General features: G+C 48.6%; 1 protein-coding gene across 1 annotated transcript in view; it reads left to right on the top strand.

Annotated features, from left to right (window-relative positions):
- LOC149428212 (beta-2-syntrophin-like) overlaps positions 1–19,289 on the top strand; it is a 40,988-nt gene that overhangs the window by 13,085 nt on the left and 8,614 nt on the right. Inside the window, exons 2-5 of the mRNA XM_089667594.1 lie at positions 10,194–10,395; positions 10,499–10,694; positions 14,389–14,531; positions 17,644–17,840. Coding sequence (XP_089523720.1) covers positions 10,194–10,395; positions 10,499–10,694; positions 14,389–14,531; positions 17,644–17,840 — 738 coding nt within the window. The remainder of the gene's footprint in view (positions 1–10,193; positions 10,396–10,498; positions 10,695–14,388; positions 14,532–17,643; positions 17,841–19,289) is intronic.

Genomic DNA, 19,289 nt, shown 5'->3' with positions numbered 1-19,289 from the left:
TAGGGCGGAGACTGCGAGCCAGGCCTCCTCCCCCGACATCAGTGCCTCCTCCCCCGACATCAGTGCCTGACCTGACAAATGTGCTTCTGGAAGAATGGTCCAACCTTCCCATAGACACCCTCCTAAACCTTGTGGACGGCCTTCCCAGAAGAGTTGGAGCTGTTATAGCTGCAAAGGGCGGGGCCAACTCAATATTGAACCCTACGGACTAAGACTGGGGGGCCATTAAAGGTCATGTGTGTGGAAAGGGCGGGGCCAACTCAATATTGATCCCTACGGACTAAGACTGGGGGGCCACTACAGGTCATGTGTGTGGAATGGCCGGCGGACAGATACGTTTTCGCACCATAGTCCCGTGTGTGTATATATAATATATATTGTGCACCAGCCTTGAACCCGCAGTCGCCTTGGTTACAGACGGCATAGAACAGTGAGTACAATGCTGAAGACATTTTCTCCTCCTTTTTGTGACGCTTTCTCTGGGTGAAATGCTCATCGCGGCGTTACACAAAAGGACATAAAAACAAATGACACAAAATAGAATTAAATAAACCCAGAAGGCAATTTAGATGGAACCTTTGCTGAGAGAATGTGGGGACTGCCATTGATAATGGGTGTAAAGCTGAACTCCAACCAAAACGTTGCAGTTCTGAGCAGAGAAGGGGGGGAGCCATTGTCAGCTTGTGGTCTAAGCCCTCATTTATTTGCCCCGTGGTCAGGACAGGAAGTGAGGGGAAATCCTTTGTGGGGCACAGATGAGAACATTGGGTAGAGTGGGTAAGGGGCAGAGCTGCTGATTGCGGCCTGTGCCTTCCAGTCCTGGTGGCAGTTGCCATATGTTATATTGGTGTCATAGGAACAGGAAGTTAGATGAAATCTCCCCAATGGGGTCACCAAAGTATTTCATCTTCCAAAGTCTGTCCAATACTTTAAAGGCCATCTGTGAGGTACAAGCCTCCTAAAGTAAACCGAATACTTCTGTACCGTTCCGGATGGAACCCAAATCCTCCTCCATTTGTCTCCCCCTTCCCCCTCCAAATCCTCCTCCATTTGTCTCCCCCTTCCCCCTCCAAATCCTCCTCCATTTGTCTCCCCCTTCCCCCTCCAAATCCTCCTCCATTTGTCTCCCCCTTCCCCCTCCAAATCAACTCCAATTCTGTCTCATCCTCCCCCATTTGTGCCTCGCGCTCATCATTCATTTTCAATAGCACCTAAAACGCAGTGCGGTTCTGCCATGATTATTGCCCAGAAGAAGCTCCTGCGCTTTTTTTGGGAGACCAGCTTCGCGTGATGCGGTTTGCCGTAATTGCATCATGTGACATTCACAACAGAACCACATTTTAGGTGCCATTGAACATAAACGGTGCAAATGTCACAGTGATTTGGGGTCACGGGCAGAATTGCAGCGATTCTGCTCACAATACAAAATGCCCAGATCTGACCAGAGCCTAATACTTACCCGATCCCAATCCAGCGAAACACGGGAGCCTCACCTCTCCTGGGTTTCTCTCTCCTCATTGGCCGAGACACAGCAGTGGGAGACATTTTCTATCAATCACAGCCAATGAGGGGGGACGGGATTGAACAATGCTCTGTGTGTCGCAGACGCACACAGCTGGCTCAGGAGAGAGCATGCATGAGTGCCCCCAATGCAAGCAGCTTGTGCTAAGGGCACCCATCAAGGGGGAGGGGCCACAAGCACTGACAGGGGACCTGAGAAGATAGGAGCTATGCTATGGGGGCACTTGACGGGGGAGGAGCCAGGAATGCTATTGGGGGGTTTAGAATCCACAATACTAGTACTTCATATATGCAATATCTTTTTTTTTTTTTTTTTTACATATATATATTTTGTGCTAATACTTTTATAAGGATCTTTTTGGAGCACATTTTTATTTTGTTGTGTATTAAATGTGTTATCTCGGACACACTTACATAGTTAGTCTGGCTGAAAAAAAGACAAAAGTCCATCCAGTCCAAGCATTTAAAAAAAATAAGTTCTAATCCTCCATCCACAGTGGATCCAGAGGAAGGCAAACAACCCAGCAAAGTACGATCCAATCTCCTCCTGCAGGGGAAACAATTCCTTCCTGATCCCCCGAGAGACAATCGGATATTCCCGGGATCAATAATCGGATATTCCCGGGATCAACTTTCCCTATAAATATTATTTATTTCAGGTCCTTGTATATCGCCATCAATGTACTCCGCGCTTTACATATATATTGTACATTCCCATCAGTCCCCGCCCCCGAGGAGTGTACAATCTACAGTCCCTAACCCTCAAGGGGCGTTCAATCTACGGTCCCTAACCCTCGAGGGGCGTGCAATCTAAGGTCCCTAACCCTCAAGGGGCGTGCAATCTAAGGTCCCTAACCCTCAAGGGCCGTTCAATCTACGGTCCCTAACCCTCGAGGGGCGTACAATCTACGGTCCCTAACCCTCAAGGGGCGTTCAATCTAAGGTCCCTAACCCTCGAGGGGCGTACAATCTACGGTCCCTAACCCTCGAGGGGCGTACAATCTACGGTCCCTAACCCTCGAGGGGCGTACAATCTACGGTCCCTAACCCTCGAGGGGCGTACAATCTACGGTCCCTAACCCTCGAGGAGCGTGCAATCTACGGTCCCTAACCCTCGAGGGGCGTGCAATCTACGGTCCCTAACCCTCGAGGGGCGTGCAATCTACGGTCCCTAACCCTCGAGGGGCGTGCAATCTACGGTCCCTAACCCTCGAGGGGCGTACAATCTACAGTCCCTAACCCTCAAGGGGCGTACAATCTAAGGTCCCTCACCCTCAAGGGGCGTACAATCTAAGGTCCCTAACCCTCAAGGGGCGTACAATCTAAGGTCCCTCACCCTCAAGGGGCGTACAATCTAAGGTCCCTAACCCTCAAGGGGCGTACAATCTAAGGTCCCTAACCCTCAAGGGGCGTACAATCTAAGGTCCCTAACCCTCGAGGGGCGTACAATCTAAGGTCCCTAACCCTCGAGGGGCGTACAATCTAAGGTCCCTAACCCTCGAGGGGCGTACAATCTAAGGTCCCTAACCCTCGAGGGGCGTACAATCTAAGGTCCCTAACCCTCGAGGGGCGTACAATCTAAGGTCCCTAACCCTCGAGGGGCGTACAATCTAAGGTCCCTAACCCTCAAGGGGCGTACAATCTAAGGTCCCTAACCCACATACATACACATACTAGGGCCAATGTAGACAGGAGCCAGTTCACCTCTCAGCATGTCTTTGGAGTGTGGGAGGAAATCGGAGTACCCGCAGGAAACCCACGCAGGCACAGGGGGAACATGCAAACTCCAGGCAGGTGGTGCCGTGGTTGGGATTCGAATCAATGACCCGCGTACTGCCAGGGGGAAGTGCTAACCACATATCCACTGTGCTGCCCATATATCCAGTTATATTCTGTGTATCCAATAAGAATCCAGGACTTTCCTCCAGCAATCCACTGAGCTGCCACACCCACCTCTGGAGGGAGTCTATCACATTGGTGTATTGTCACCCTTTGCCTGATGTATGAACATGCGTCGTGTTCTGGTGTAAATGGCATGTGCAGTAGATCTGGTGATTCTGCGCACACGGATCTCTTCTCACATGTAACGTGTTCAGCTTTAGGGACTGTGCTTGCAGCAGTGACGGGGTTAATGTGTTCGGCTCCCCCAGCTGGAAGCATTTAAACATCTGGAGGGCCGGGAGTGGCGGGTCTCCAGGCGCAGGGCGTGTGGCTGTGTAATGCGTGTTTGGAGGAACATGCAGAGCACAGTACAGGCACTGAAATGTGTGACGGCAGAGACTGCACACTTGTGAAATGGAAGGTATTTGGGTAGGTAGGTTGTCGTAGGAAGGTCCCACCTTCATGATGCTGAAGGGCTCATTCATATCAGGTGCTCTAAACCTCTTTGATCTGTATTAAGGCGCCATACATGGATCGAAGTTTAGAAGGGACGGGACGAATTTCGATCCATGTATGGCCAGGCTGGTTGTACAGAAGGTTCTGACTTCCATTCAGCTGCCCTGTTTGGTTTTTGCTGCTGGATTGGCACCGCTGGCTGTTGCTTGCAGCACTGATCAGAGTAGTTGAAGGCACGGGGGAGGATTCCCCCATTAATTTGTGGGCGGGGGAATCGGGTCAGTTCAACCTGCTGGATAAACGAAAAACAAAAGTGAACCCTCTGAGGGCTGCTTAGAGACTCCACAGAAGGACTGTGAGAACCGCTTCCTGCATGCCTTGGTCACGCCATACATGTGCATTATGTATCAGAGCGGTGCGTCCCAATGTGCTGCAGCACAGAGCGAACGTTATGGTGGTGTTGTGGACGATGCGATGTGTTGTAACCGTACATTGCGGCATGCATGCACAACGCACGCCATAGTGCGCCATCTGGACCTAGAGCGAACGTTATGGTGGTGTTGTGGACGATGTGATGTGTTGTAACCGTACATTGCGGCATGCATGCACAACGCACGCCATAGTGCGCCATCTGGACCTTCGTGCCAGGTAACGGAGACGAAAACGTGGCGAAGTTGATGCGTTTTCCATCAACTAAAAAAGAAACCTACAGACCTATTTAAAGGGCCGGTATCCTGTATTTTCAGAGCCGACACGTTGCGGGACATTATTGTAAAGTATGGCTGTCACATTGGTACATGATTGGTTAGTTGGGGCACATTCACACCAGAGTAGTTCAGATCCGCGGACACACGTGAGTACACCCCCCCCCCCCCCCCCCCCCCGGAGCCGTGTGCTGGCCGCCATAGAAGTGAATGCAGCACCAGCACAGTCACATGTCACAGTGGAAATGCAATTGACGTTTTTGAGTCTTTATAGTTCAGGTATCGGATAGTGAAGTGCTTTGGGCTGACTACATCAATCATTGCACCTTGTGAAGTGTATATCCAGCCATTGTCCAGGTGTCCCCCAAACTCCATCGTCCCCTCATATCCCAACATCTGCAGGGAGAAACCGCTTTTATTATTCTGTGACCTCCTTATTGCAGGGGCAGCTGACGGGAGTCTAGTTCCTACTGAGGTGGGTACACCCCCAGAACTACATCTTCCGAGAGCCCTTTCCTTGCACACAGGTTGGCAGGTTCTTGGGGGTCACAGCTGCAGCACTATTTTGCTGGGATAGAAATTCAATGTGTGAACATGGAGAGGGACAGAAGGGAGGGGATGGGAGGGGTCCTGCTGTCCGGCAGGCCTGACAACACTGGTTGGGATTTCAATACGGTGTCAGATGACACAGGAAGTTGGGTATTTTATCTTCGGTACTTTTAATCTGCAGACCTGGAATATCAAACGGAGACTGATGTTCTTTTCTGTTCTCCAATTACAAGATGCTTTATGGAGGGGCTTGTATCAACCGAGTCCAAATAAGGTGACGTCACGGCGCATGTGTGCCATTGATGACTTTCTCCAGCCCTGTAATTGAAGGTCTTTACCTGGGTACAGACTTGTGGTGCTGGAGGAATAGTCTGCAGGAGACTCTGATCCAATGATCAAAAAAAAATTTTTTTTTTGGAATTCAACTCTAAGGAAACCTTGTACCTTTTTGTTTGTTTTTGTTTTTTTTAGGTCATGGCACACCATGTGATGATAGCCCTCCCTCCACCACAATTCAGGACCTGGCACCAATCAGGAGGTGTGAGTACAGTCACATGGTACCTGGAAACCCCCTTAAAGTGACCGTTTCCGATGTGTGGGGACGGAGTGTGTGTGTGGGAGGATTTTTTGGCTTTTTTTAAGTGGCTCTCCTGGTTTTATACACAGAAAAGTCAATATAAAAACATAACATTTCTGTAGTTTTTTTTTTTTTTCTTTTGTTTGTTTTGGGCATTTCTGGATTGTTACCATTTGCTTCAGTTTCCAGCCGGCCCTGGCCTTGCAGACGTCGTCCTCTGCCTGTGGCTCAGGGGATTAGTTGTGGCCCCTCGTTAATGTGTGATCACCTATTATTGGATTACAGTGTAAATATGTGTAAAGCCACACATGGTCCCACCCAGGGGTCCCAGCTCTCCGGTCTGCTTCCGTCAGCGGTCTTTTCTCATGGCTGAACCTGATAATCGTGTGCAGCCTGCAGAGGCCCCTGGGTGCCCCTTTTCGCCGCATGCCTGTCCCCCTTTCCTGCGCCCCTCCACTTGTTATGCCGTTCTTCTCCCTCTCTGCCTTATATGGACTCTGTCTGTAATCTTTCCTTATTCTGCAGCAAGCAATATAATCTCTGGTTAGATAGCAGATTAACCCCCGGACTTCCAGCAGGAGGGGGGAGGCCAGGAATGGAAGACCTCCAATCACGGCGCTGTCATTCCTGTGCTCCTGCAATCACGGCGCTGTCATTCCTGTGCTCCTGCAATCACGGCGCTGTCATTCCTGTGCTCCTCCAATCACGGCGCTGTCATTCCTGTGCTCCTCCAATCACGGCGCTGTCATTCCTGTGCTCCTCCAATCACGGCGCTGTCATTCCTGTGCTCCTCCAATCACGGCGCTGTCATTCCTGTGCTCCTCCAATCACGGCGCTGTCATTCCTGTGCTCCTCCAATCACGGCGCTGTCATTCCTGTGCTCCTCCAATCACGGCGCTGTCATTCCTGTGCTCCTCCAATCACGGCGCTGTCATTCCTGTGCTTCATGAGGATTTGGCTGCTCTAGGAAGGCCCGTTGCCTATTTGTACACATCTGTGGAAAGGTTCAGCTAAATGTCAGTAAATCTGTATGTAAGGGAATGGTGCCGACCAAAGAATTGGAACCCGCTGACCATTACGCACACTCCCCTTCTTGACTCCAAAGTCTGCCGGAGACCTGGTCCTTCCAGGTATGAAAGCATGAGCCCTCCAGGGTGTGGTGCTCAGGGCTTAGTGGCCTGGAGGAAAAAGGCACCGGCATCGTCCACTGGGGGGGGGGGAAGGCACCATCATCGTCCGAGGGGGGGAAAAAAGCATTGTCCACCGAGGGGGGAAAAAGGCACCGGCATCGTCCACCAAGGGGGTAAAAAGGCACCGGCATCGTCCACCGAGGGGGGGTAAAAAGGCACCGGCATCGTCCACCGAGGGGGGGGAAAAAGGCACCGGCATCGTCCACCGAGGGGGGGGAAAAAGGCACCGGCATCGTCCACCGAGGGGGGGGGGGGGGGGGAGGCACCGGCATCGTCCACCGAGGGGGGTGGGGGGGGAAAGGCACCGGCATCGTCCACCGAGGGGGGTGGGGGGGGAAAGGCACCGGCATCGTCCACCGAGGGGGGTGGGGGGGGAAAGGCACCGGCATCGTCCACCGAGGGGGGAAAGGCACCGGCATCGTCCACCGAGGGGGGGGGGGGGGGAAGGCACCGGCATCGTCCACCGAGGGGGGTGGGGGGGGAAAGGCACCGGCATCGTCCACCGAGGGGGGGGGGGGGAAGGCACCGGCATCGTCCACCGAGGGGGGGGGGGGGGGGGGGAAGGCACCGGCATCGTCCACCGAAGGGGGAGGAAGGCACCGGCATCGTCCACCGAGGGGGGAGGAAGGCACCGGCATCGTCCACCGAGGAAGGGGGGGGGGGGGAAGGCACCGGCATCGTCCACCGAGGAAGAGGGGGGGGAAGGCACCGTCATTGTCCACCGAGGGCACCGGCATCGTCCACCGAAGGGGGAGGAGGGCACCGGCATCGTCCACCGAGGGGGGAGGAAGGCACCGGCATCGTCCACCGAGGAAGGGGGGGGGGGAAGGCACCGGCATCGTCCACCGAGGAAGGGGGGGGGGGAAGGCACCGGCATCGTCCACCGAGGAAAGGGGGGGGGGGGGAAGGCACCGGCATCGTCCACCGAGGAAGAGGGGGGGGGAAGGCACCGTCATTGTCCACCGAGGGCACCGGCTTCGTCCACCGAGGGGGGGGGGAGGCACCGACATTGTCCACCGAGGGGAGAAAAAGGCACCGGCATCGTCCACCGAGTGGGGGGGGGGGGGGGGAAGGCATCGGCTTCGTCCACTGAGGGGGGGGAGGCACCGGCATGTTGTGTTTGTAGCTGATCAGTGTGTTGCGGCTCGCACATCGGTGCCCAGGATCCGGCGCCAGGTCTGGATGGAGGTATTGACCTTCTGTCTCGGGTCTGGAGGAAGTAATAACTGGGCTACAAGTGCTGTCGCTGCACTTGTGCGGACGCCGTCTCAGAGTGTCTGCCGTGGTGGCCGATGGGACTCGTGAAAATCAAACAAAGTCCATGCAAAGGCCGATAACAAGAACCCCCTACAAGTGACTGACGCTAAACCTCTCCAGATACAACGCAAAACCATGAAGTGCAGCGAGAAAAAGACACCTCACCAGTGTCCAGTGCAAGTTATAGACCCGTCCCCGAGATATAAAGTGCAAATATCACATACAAACTCATCAACACATCAAAGTGTAAAAATCTGTAATGTCCTTCTCCGTGTGACACCATGTTTTGTTTTTGTTCCTGCTCTGTGTTGTTGTCGTTCTCTGTGTGACACCATGTTTTGTTTTTGTACCCGCTCTGTGCAGTCGTTCTCCGTGTGACACCATGTTGTGGTGTCATTCTCCATGTGACACCATGTTGTGGTGTCGTTCTCCGTGTGACACCATGTTTTGTTTTTGTTCCCGCTCTGTGCGGTCGTTCTCCGTGTGACACCATGTTGTGGTGTGGTTCTCCATGTGACACCATGTTTTGTTTTTGTTCCTGCTCTGTGTTGTTGTCGTTCTCTGTGTGACACCATGTTTTGTTTTTGTACCCGCTCTGTGCAGTCGTTCTCCGTGTGACACCATGTTGTGGTGTCATTCTCCATGTGACACCATGTTGTGGTGTCGTTCTCCGTGTGACACCATGTTTTGTTTTTGTTCCCGCTCTGTGCGGTCGTTCTCCGTGTGACACCATGTTGAGGTGTGGTTCTCCATGTGACACCATGTTTTGTTTTTGTTCTCGCTCTGTGCGGTCGTTCTCTGTGTGACACCATGTTGTGGTGTGGTTCTCCATGTGACACCATGTTTTGTTTTTGTTCCCGCTCTGTGCGGTCGTTCTCCGTGTGACACCATGTTGTGTTGTGGTTCTCCATGTGACACCATGTTTTGTTTTTGTTCCCGCTCTGTGCGGTCGTTCTCCGTGTGACACCATGTTGTGGTGTCGTTCTCCATGTGACACCATGTTTTGTTTTTGTTCCCGCTCTGTGCGGTCGTTCTCCGTGTGACACCATGTTTTGTTTTTGTTCCCGCTCTGTGCGGTCGTTCTCCATGTGACACCATGTTTTGTTTCTGTTCCCGCTCTGTGCGGTCGTTCTCTGTGTGACACCATGTTTTGTTTTTGTACCCGCTCTGTGCAGTCGTTCTCCGTGTGACACCATGTTGTGGTGTGGTTCTCCATGTGACACCATGTTTTGTTTTTGTTCCCGCTCTGTGCGGTCGTTCTCCGTGTGACACCATGTTGTGGTGTCGTTCTCCATGTGACACCATGTTTTGTTTTTGTTCCCGCTCTGTGCGGTCGTTCTCCGTGTGACACCATGTTTTGTTTTTGTTCCCGCTCTGTGCGGTCGTTCTCCATGTGACACCATGTTGTGGTGTGGTTCTCCATGTGACACCATGTTTTGTTTTTGTTCCCGCTCTGTGCGGTCGTTCTCCGTGTGACACCATGTTGTGGTGTGGTTCTCCATGTGACACCATGTTTTGTTTTTGTTCCCGCTCTGTGCGGTCGTTCTCCGTGTGACACCATGTTGAGGTGTGGTTCTCCATGTGACACCATGTTTTGTTTTTGTTCTCGCTCTGTGCGGTCGTTCTCTGTGTGACACCATGTTGTGGTGTGGTTCTCCATGTGACACCATGTTTTGTTTTTGTTCCCGCTCTGTGCGGTCGTTCTCCGTGTGACACCATGTTGTGGTGTGGTTCTCCATGTGACACCATGTTTTGTTTTTGTTCTCGCTCTGTGCGGTCGTTCTCCGTGTGACACCATGTTGTGGTGTGGTTCTCCATGTGACACCATGTTTTTTGTTTTTGTTCTCGCTCTGTGCGGTCGTTCTCCATGTGACACCATGTTGTGGTGTGGTTCTCCATGTGACACCATGTTTTGTTTTTGTTCCCGCTCTGTGCGGTCGTTCTCCGTGTGACACCATGTTTTGTTTTTGTTCCCGCTCTGTGCGGTCGTTCTCCGTGTGACACCATGTTGTGTTGTGGTTCTCCATGTGACACCATGTTTTGTTTTTGTTCCCGCAGTGCGCTTCTTGCAGGACGTGTCTCCCTACATCCAGAAAGCTTCCCTAGTTGGCGATCTTCCCTGGGACGGTTTTGAACTGACGGATCCATCACACAGCGATACATCTGGCTCCCCCAAACATGGCTCCAGGGACTACAAAGTCATCCCCTTAAAAATGTGCTACGCGGCCAGAAACCTGAGCATGTTCGACCCTGAGGGCCGGTCAGTGACCATGTGTGCGTGATGCAGCTGTTTCTGTGTGTCATAAGAGGTACGTCATGTGTACCTCTCCTCTCTCTCCTTCTTACGGCCAGATCTCTTCCAGGCTGGTGGAACTGCGCTCTCCTGATGGGTGTCACTCAATCGTTCTCCGGTGTCGAGACTCCGCCTCCGCGTTGTCCTGGTCACAGGCCCTGCACAATAACGTCACGGCGCTGCTGCCGCAGGTGCTGGCGGAGATGCAGTGCATGCTGGGAGCTGCCAGCGAGGACCTCAGGCACTTAGGCTGGGTGGCAGAACAGGTGAGCCTCACTTCCTTCCTTTATTATTGCTGAAATTGGCCCAACAGATGGCCAGATGTGACAATTTTCCACAGATCTGATTGTTACCGGGTGGTCAGTAGATCTCCTTATCCAAGCACACAGCGTTCATTCATTCATTCATTCATTCATTCTATCAGATTAGTAACCCTAATAGGAGGGACTGATGGAGGCGACTGTTCCTGACCTCCTTCTGAAAATGTGAATTGCCTGGCAGTTATGCTGACCACCTGTGTTCAGCATTGGAATTAGTCTTTCAGGGAGATGTGAGCCCTGTCAGTGAAATCATATGGAAACCTAAATATGTTGTCACCTCCTAACATAACTATTCTGAAATATGTACCCCCCCCCCCTTTTAAAAAAACAAAATCTTTATATTTACCTTTTTTCCCAGTTTGCTCCAGTGTGGTCATGTGATCCTGCAGGTTCGGGTCATATGATTGTGCAGCTCCGGTCTCCTGTGTCAGTAAGTGCTGGGCTGCAGAGGAGAGGAGGGAGCGCTGACAACGGCTGGGCTATGGGAAACCTTACCACTCCCAGAATTCCTAGTCCTTGTCATTTCTCTCCCCTGCAGCTGGTCGCTTACTGACACGGGATCATGGGACCAGAGGGGGCTGAGAAAAGGGTAAGTGTATGTGTGTATGTGCAGTTGTGTTGAAAATAATATCCGTGTGATGATAAAAGTGACCAAAGCTGCAAATCCTTCTAATCCTTTTCTTTCCATCCACACAAATGCATTGGGAACACGACACATTCTATTCCAAATCACAACAGGAAGAAAAATACATCAAATTTGTGTTGTTCCTCTAAAAAAATGGAAGAAAAGTGAATATTAGACGGTTCAAAAAAAATGGCCGTGTTTGTATTCTTCTTTACAAACTCCAACATTCACTATATAAACTGAGAAATGTTTGAAGATTTTGCTTTCCTTTGAATGACTTCATGAATATTTGGTTGTAGTCGCACTGTTTCTGAGAACTGCTGTACATCTGTGTTGCATGGAGTCCCCCAACTTCTGGCCCCTGTGATCAGGTATTCCAGCCCAGGATGATTGGACCACATTCCACACTTCTTCTCGATTTCTTGGTTTGGCCTCAGAAACGGCATTTTTGACAAGTTTTCTATTGGATGAAGATCCGGGGATTGGGCGGGCCACTCCATAACGTCCATCTTGTTGGTCTGGAACCAAGATGTTGCCCGTTTACTGGTGTGTTTGGGGTCGTTGTCTTGTTGGAACACCCATTTCAAGGGCATTTCCTCTTCAGCATAAGGCAGCATGACCTCTTCAAGTATTCTGATGGATTCAGACTGATCCATGATCCCTGGTATGCGATAAATAGGCCCAACACCGTAGTATGAGAAACATCCCCATATCATGATGCTTGCACCACCATGCTTCACGGTCTTCACAGTGTACTGTGGCTTGAATTCAGTGTTTGGGGGTCGTCTGACAAACTGTCTCCGCCCACTAGACCCAAAAAGAACAATCTTACTTCCATCAGTCCACAAAATGTTGCGTCATTTCTCTTTAGGCCAGTCAATGTGCTCTTTGGCAGATTGTAACCTCTTCAGCACGTCTTTTTCCAAACCGTGGGACTTTGCGGGGACTTCTTGCAGATAGCTTGGCTTCACATCGGCGTCTTCTAATTGTAACAGTCCTCACAGGGAACGTCACACCTTCTTTCATCTTCCTGGAGCTGATTGTTGGCTGAGTCCTCACAGGGAACGTCACACCTTCTTTCATCTTCCTGGAGCTGATTGTTGGCTGAGTCCGCGCCATGTTGGCTATTCTTCTATCCATTCCAATGGTAGTTTTTCGCTTTCTTCCACGTCTTTCAGGTTTTGGTTGCCATTTTAAAGCATTTGCCATCATTTTAGCTGAGCAGCCGATCATTTTCTGCACTTCTTTATATGTTTTCCCCTCCAATCAACTTTTTAATCAAGGTGCGCTGTTCTTCTGAACAATGTCTGGAACGACCCATTTTCCTCAGAATTTCAGAGAGAAATGCACTGTAACCAGCATGTCCAACATTTGCTGCCTTCCTTCCTTAAATAAGGGCAATAATTGCCACCTGTTTATCAAAGAATGAATGACGTCACTAATAGAACTCCACACGGCTATTATTGTGAACACGCCCCTTTCAATGAGTGACTCAATGACACAGAATCAGCAGCATGCATGTCATGACTGTCGGGTCTGTTGGATTTCTATGACTCTACTACACCTGCTAGGAAATTATCTGCCATGTAGAAATATCATTTCCACCAAAAACAGCGACTGATCCGGTTAGTGATGTCTGACGGCTAGTATTTTCAACACAACTGTGTGTGTGTGTGTGTTTGTGTGTGTGTATATGTATGTATGTGTATATATATATGTGTGTGTATGTATGTATGTATGTATGTATATATATATATATTAGTGTAGCACAAGGGGGAGGGGACATTTTTAAGAAGTTATAGCTAGCCAAGAATTCCACTTCAAAGGCACTTCCTGTTATAGGGTGACAACACTCTGCATCTATCTACCAGTTGCTCCTCTGTCATCACCCTATCACATGCTCTTTGGTGGATTCTATAAGTGATCATATCAATGCAGATTTTACAGGCATGGCTCCGTGTCACCATCAGGAAATCCACCCTGAGAAATGCCATGCAGCCATCACTGTAGTGTATGGAGACAGGAAGTGGGCTGTAAAGAGGCTGCAGGAGATCAGCAACACTGAGCTGGAAAAAAAGTGGAAACTGTAGTCTATTATTTATAATTCCCAGTGTCTTCACAAGCTTAAGCTGGACATTCACTATTGCAGTCTTTTTCAACCACGGTGCCTTGACAAAATGCCTAAACAATTGTATACAGACTTTTGGTCACACAAATCCACAGATTTACATTGTGCACTTACAACTTTCTAGCTGCCAAGGACATAACCAATGATAAGGACATCAGGCACCTGCACAGCATCCTATCTTACCCCTTCCCTGCCCCTCTCTCTCAGAACTGGGGCCACACTAGCTCAGTGAGAGAGAGAAACAATGGCATACTAGTCATTACCAGTGTGCCAAGTGCATTGGTGTGGAAGAATAAATCCCCTCCAGCATTGGGTGTACCACATGTGCAGATGTTGCTGCGATATATAAAACTGTTTAGGGTTAGGCGCTGCAAGATTGTGCAGAATTTTCAGGGTTGACAAGCGCTGCACTAGTAGATCTTTGAGTGAACATTCATCCGAAAAGTCTCATCCGTACATTCGGTGACTTGAAGAACCTCGATTGAAAGTACTTCAAAATGAGCGTTCCTGAAACTAAAGCCCGGTACTCACTGGCCGAATATCGGCTGATTCAGTAGAAACTGTCCGACATTCGGCCCATGTGTACACCCGTCTGTCTGAGAGAAGCCAGCCGAATGGGCATACAGGAAAACCAGTGTCCGATCAGCGCTCTCAGCCAATGGCTGCCACCGCTGCCCGGTGTATTCTGGTGGGGGGGGGGGGTTCCCTCTATCGGATGTTCCCCTCCCAAGCTGATGGTTGTGCCCAGCGTTACTTTTCAGACTTCTTCTAATGTAGATCTACTTGCAGATGTTTTATGTAGCGCTGGTTTGACTAAGAATGCAAACTCCAAACCCCAGAAACTGCCACTCACTTAGCAATGACTTTCCGGCTCTTGCTGTGCTCAGGTATCTCAGGACGATGGGAGGGCGTCATGGAATCCGGCCCTGGCAGTCGTCTCACAGAGGGATTTTCTGCTGTTTACTGCAATGCCAAGGACACGAGAGGAGTGGGCAAACCCGAAACAGAAGCTGCCACTTATATCCACCAGGTAAACCACCTTTGTCACCTCTACATAAGAGAAGGCCCCTATGTGGGCCGAGGCGCCAGGGGATCGGGAGCCAGTTGGAGGTGCATTTTCAGAAATTCTGTAGCAGGTTACAAAGTTCTTCTGTGGATGACGGGGGTGGGCTGAATGGTGAATGGCAGACCATATAGACACATAAGCAGAGGACACTCGGCCTGGGAGGACCAGGACTTGCTGCACCTTACGGCCAGGTTTAGTACAGGGCAAACATCATTGTATTCCCAGTCTGCCACACACAGGCTGAATCGATTCCCACGTTCAGGTGATCAAATTGTTGCAATTCACACAGATAATGGTTGGAATCTCCTTTTGAGTGGCATTGCAATGTTTTAGGTCAAATTCAACCACAATTATCTAAGACATGAACCCGTGGGTTGCAGATCGCTTTGTTCAAAATGTTTGAATAACATCAAATTGCAAAATGAGACCCAGACTGAGGAAGTAAAGTAGCTGTCATTGCTGGACTCTGCTTCTGGAAATGCTACTTTCCTGGCTGTCATGTTGAATCTGTGACTTCAGTGCCATCTCATGTTGTATGGAAACTGCAAATTTTAAAGGCTAAATCTGCCAATAGATGGATCAAAATTGTGGCTGCTTCAGCAGGAATCACATTTTCAGTCCACCTATGGCTGTTCCCAATGAGACTATTGGAAGACTTTTGTCAATAAGCATCTGGCAGCCATTCAGCTGATCAGTGTATTCTGATGGTGGAGGACCCTCTGTCAGAATCCTCCATGCTCCTCGCCCTCTGGCTGACCGAAATGGATGAACCGTCTGTGGTCAGCCTGTCATTGGCCTGGAACAAGTATGGGCATTAGCCATTGTTCAGGCTCAGACACAGAAGTGGCTTAGCAATGGCATCATCTGGCAGTCCTGCAGGTTTGGCCCCCAGTAATGGAATTCACATTGGTGAGTGGCAAGGCTCGGTTTAACTTCTTGGTCAGTCTTTTTAGCATGCTGTCAGAATCATGGCAGCGGACTAATCATAAAACTCATGAAATGTAGAGGCTTCATTAAAATCATGTTAAAAAGGAATATTTCATTTGAGGGAGGGCTGGTGAGGGAGCATGCAGTTCTCTCGTTTCAGAGCATGTAACAAATGAGGTCCAAGGCTCTCGGATCCTCCCCGTCACAAGGCCTCCCGTTCCTCATGCATGGCCACTCTTGTCTTCATTCATAATCTCTTTGGCTTCCTGTTCAGGGGAAGAGGAAACATTGCTCCATATTTTCACTGTCCTACACTCTTCCCTTTGTGCATTATGTCATCGTCTGTGTATGTTTGCCTTTGGAATTGATTTTAACATTTACAACTTTTTTTAAACTGGTTTATATCTTCACTGTTTTATACAGTCTCTCCATTTCTATAAAAGAAAATCTGCTTGACAAAGAATTTCCAGAACACAATGGGTTAGCTAAAGAGATGGCACAGAAAAGCAGCTCCTTTTAGACACCCTTTCATTGAAACTTTGGGCAGAGTTAGTGGAGGAGCAGCTCCTCTTACTCTGCTTCTGTGTGCAAGTCTGAGCTATTGAGCTCCATAAACAATAAAAGAAGCAAACGAAGAGCATAGAAAATGCAAACAATAAGCTGGCTGAAAAAGCTAGATTTTAATATGCAGAATTTCATATTGATAAAAAACTTATTTAGGCTTGACAATAATAAAGAAAAATGTACAGAACTTTAGATTGCAATGTTTATGCCATCTGAGTGCAATTGTGGAAATGCATCTAAATGTCCAATCCCCTTATCCCCATAGCCATGTAATAACTTTGACTACGTAGTTGATGGTAGATCTGAAGGAGATTGTACAATCAGATTGCATAATTCATGTTCAGCTTTGACAGGTTTTGGCTTTGTGTCGATTGGCATGAATCAGAGTTCATTGATGGCTGCATTTGACGTCTCATAGACTTGTGTAGCAATAAATAGCCGTTTGATGCAGAAAACGCAAGATAATAAATATAGAACAGCACTACCTGGACTTAGAACAAAACCAGCTCCCAATCCTATGTCCCTGCTAGTGTAAAAGTGCTAAAAAAAGTGCAAAATCAGAAACAAATGACATCGAATAATATCCTTGTATAGGATATAGGGCATGAGTTCAATTTGCAAGAAATGTATATTAATACCCCATATAACTCATATACCCCATTTATATGCAATGTGCAAAATCAATAAATAAGTAATATAACATTCAAAAATACCTTCACAAGCTGCAAATCATCTATACAAGAGACTATAAATCATAACACCCCATAGGACTCATATATAATACACAAAATCATCATGAGTTATAAGGTCCATCATAAATACACAGAACAGTCCAGGGGTGTGGAAATTTTTGAAAAAACTACTTGTCCATGGACTTAATCGGTGCCCCAATCTACTTGTCCAGATAGGAAAAAAAAATCAATTTTAACCAAAACAGTATTGAAATCTGAGGTGAGACTGCAGTGCAATGAGCATCGATTGGCTGCTCCTCAGGAAAGGGGCGTGTCCAGCTTATCCTTTATTCCTTTTGCTGCCAGAGCCTTTTTGCGTTATTTGCACAAGTTTAAGAATCATTTTAGGCTTGAAGATTACACAAAACCCCCAAACAGGATTTATTTTCTGAAGGCAAAGACCCTAGAGAATAAAATAGTATAGTAGTTCCAATTCTTTGTCATGTGATATTACTGCAAAGGTCTAGGAAATGCAAAATTTGCGTAAAAAAATACACTAATTAATTTTAGGGCACAAAAAAAGACCCCATTTTTTTTTTTGGGGGTGGGGGGGGGGTTAAATATAAAAGATGAGGTTCCACCATGTTTATAGATATTCAACATGTCAAACCTTAAATTTGTGTGCAGTCGTGAAATGGCAACAAACTTCAGTACCCTTTATTTTACTTTTAAATCCCTGTATAGGTCATCAGTATAGTGTAAGGAGGAGGTGATTGCTGCTTGACGTCTCTGACTTGTATCTTCTGCTCCGGTCACAAATGGTCATCTTCTGTTTGATTTACATCTGGAGCGTTCTTTGTGTAGCAAGATTTTTGCTTAGGAGGTGTAACCACCATTTCACAATCTCCTTCTAGGTTGGTGCACTCTGGTCCTGGGCACACGTCACCTTCTCTGGGGCCACACCTGACCTTTGCCACCCGCACAGGATGTCCTCAGGGCATAGACATACGTGTCTTCCGTGTGGAGAATCAGAGGGACCTCTCGGCATGGACACGAGCGCTGGTGCAAGGTTGCCATGCAGCAGCGGAACTCACAAGGGAGGTCACCATCAGTAAGTGACGTTTTATTGTTTTTGATTCGTATTGCATTGTGTGGGGGAGCGGGGAGAAGCCGGCTACAAGTGCACCCTCTGAGGTCTAGGAGTAGAAGCCACGGGGACCCAGCTGTATGGTGGATGCATTATCTAGCATTTAACGGAAGACACTTGTTCTGTATGTCACGGTGGGACAGTATTTTGCACCCACCATTGTACTACTGTAAAAGGGAGCTATGGCCTGTGTCCTAGGCTGTGCCTGGACCCCAAATTGATGATAAAGCTTTGCATTTCTTGACACCGTGGGCTGCTTCCCGTTACTCCAATGTCAAATGGCCAAACTTGGAGGGTAGTAGAGGTCTGACATTTGACAGTTGAATGAAAGGAGTAAAGGCAATAAGTTGTCACTTTGTTCCTTCAAAGCCAAGTTGTATGTGAATTGCTCTGTCAGTAGGGTATTATAGGATGACCAGCCAGTATTTACAACTTCAAAGACTATATAATAAAAGCTCAATACTTTATTACATCATCATTTTAACATGCTATACAGTCATGAACAAAAATCTTGCTCCCCCTGCATTTCTGTCAGATCACTAACCACTTCGCCCGGAAAATTGCTGCAATTACAAATGTTTCGGCATTCTCATGTTTCTTTTTGTTTGTGTTGGTATTTAAAAAAAAAAAAAAATGGAGAAACAAAAAGACAAATCTGACGCATTCCACGCAAAACTTAAAAATGTATTGGACAAAATTATTGGCATCCTTAATGTAATATTTGGTAGCAGACCCCTTGGAACAAATAAGTGAAATGAATGGCTTCCTGTAACCATCAATGAGTTTCTTCCACCTCTGTCCTGGAGTTTTGGAGCGCTCTTCTTTCGCCAACTGCTCCACGTCTCTCAGATTGGAAGGGTTCCTTTTCCAAACTGCTGTTTGGAGATCTCTCCACAGGAGTTTTATGAGATTGAGATCTGGACTCATTGCTGGCTAGACCTATGACCTCTCACACTGGAGACCCAACTTTCTGACACCGGGCCTACATTGCTCCCCAGAATTCTTTGGTGATCTTCAGATTTCATAATGCCATGCACACGGTCAAGACATCCAGTGCCTAAAGCGGCAAAGCACCCCCAAAACATTAGTGACCCCCCACCATGTGTGACTGGAGGGACTGTATTTTCTTTAAAGGCCTCATTGCTTTTTCTGAAAATGGTAGAATGATAGGCTTTACCAAAAAGCTGCCATTTTGTTCCGTCTGTCCAAAAAACATTCTCCCAGAAAGATTTTGGCTTCCTTAGGTGAGTTTTGGCAAATTCCAATCTGGCTTTTTTTTTTTCTGTGTCTGCAGTGGGGTCATCCTGAGTCCCCTACCGTAACGTCCGTTTTCAGATGGCGACGTATAGTGCAAGGTGACACAGTTGTACCCTGTGCCTGAAGGTCAGCTTGAATTTGTCTGGAAGTTGATCA

Source organism: Staurois parvus, unplaced genomic scaffold (assembly GCF_062004578.1).
Source record: "Staurois parvus isolate SC_StPar_1 unplaced genomic scaffold, SC_StPar_1.0 ptg003401l, whole genome shotgun sequence".
NCBI lineage: Eukaryota > Metazoa > Chordata > Amphibia > Anura > Ranidae > Staurois > Staurois parvus.
The sequence above is the reverse complement of the archived record's forward strand: the minus strand, read 5'-3'. Positions and strand labels throughout refer to the sequence as shown.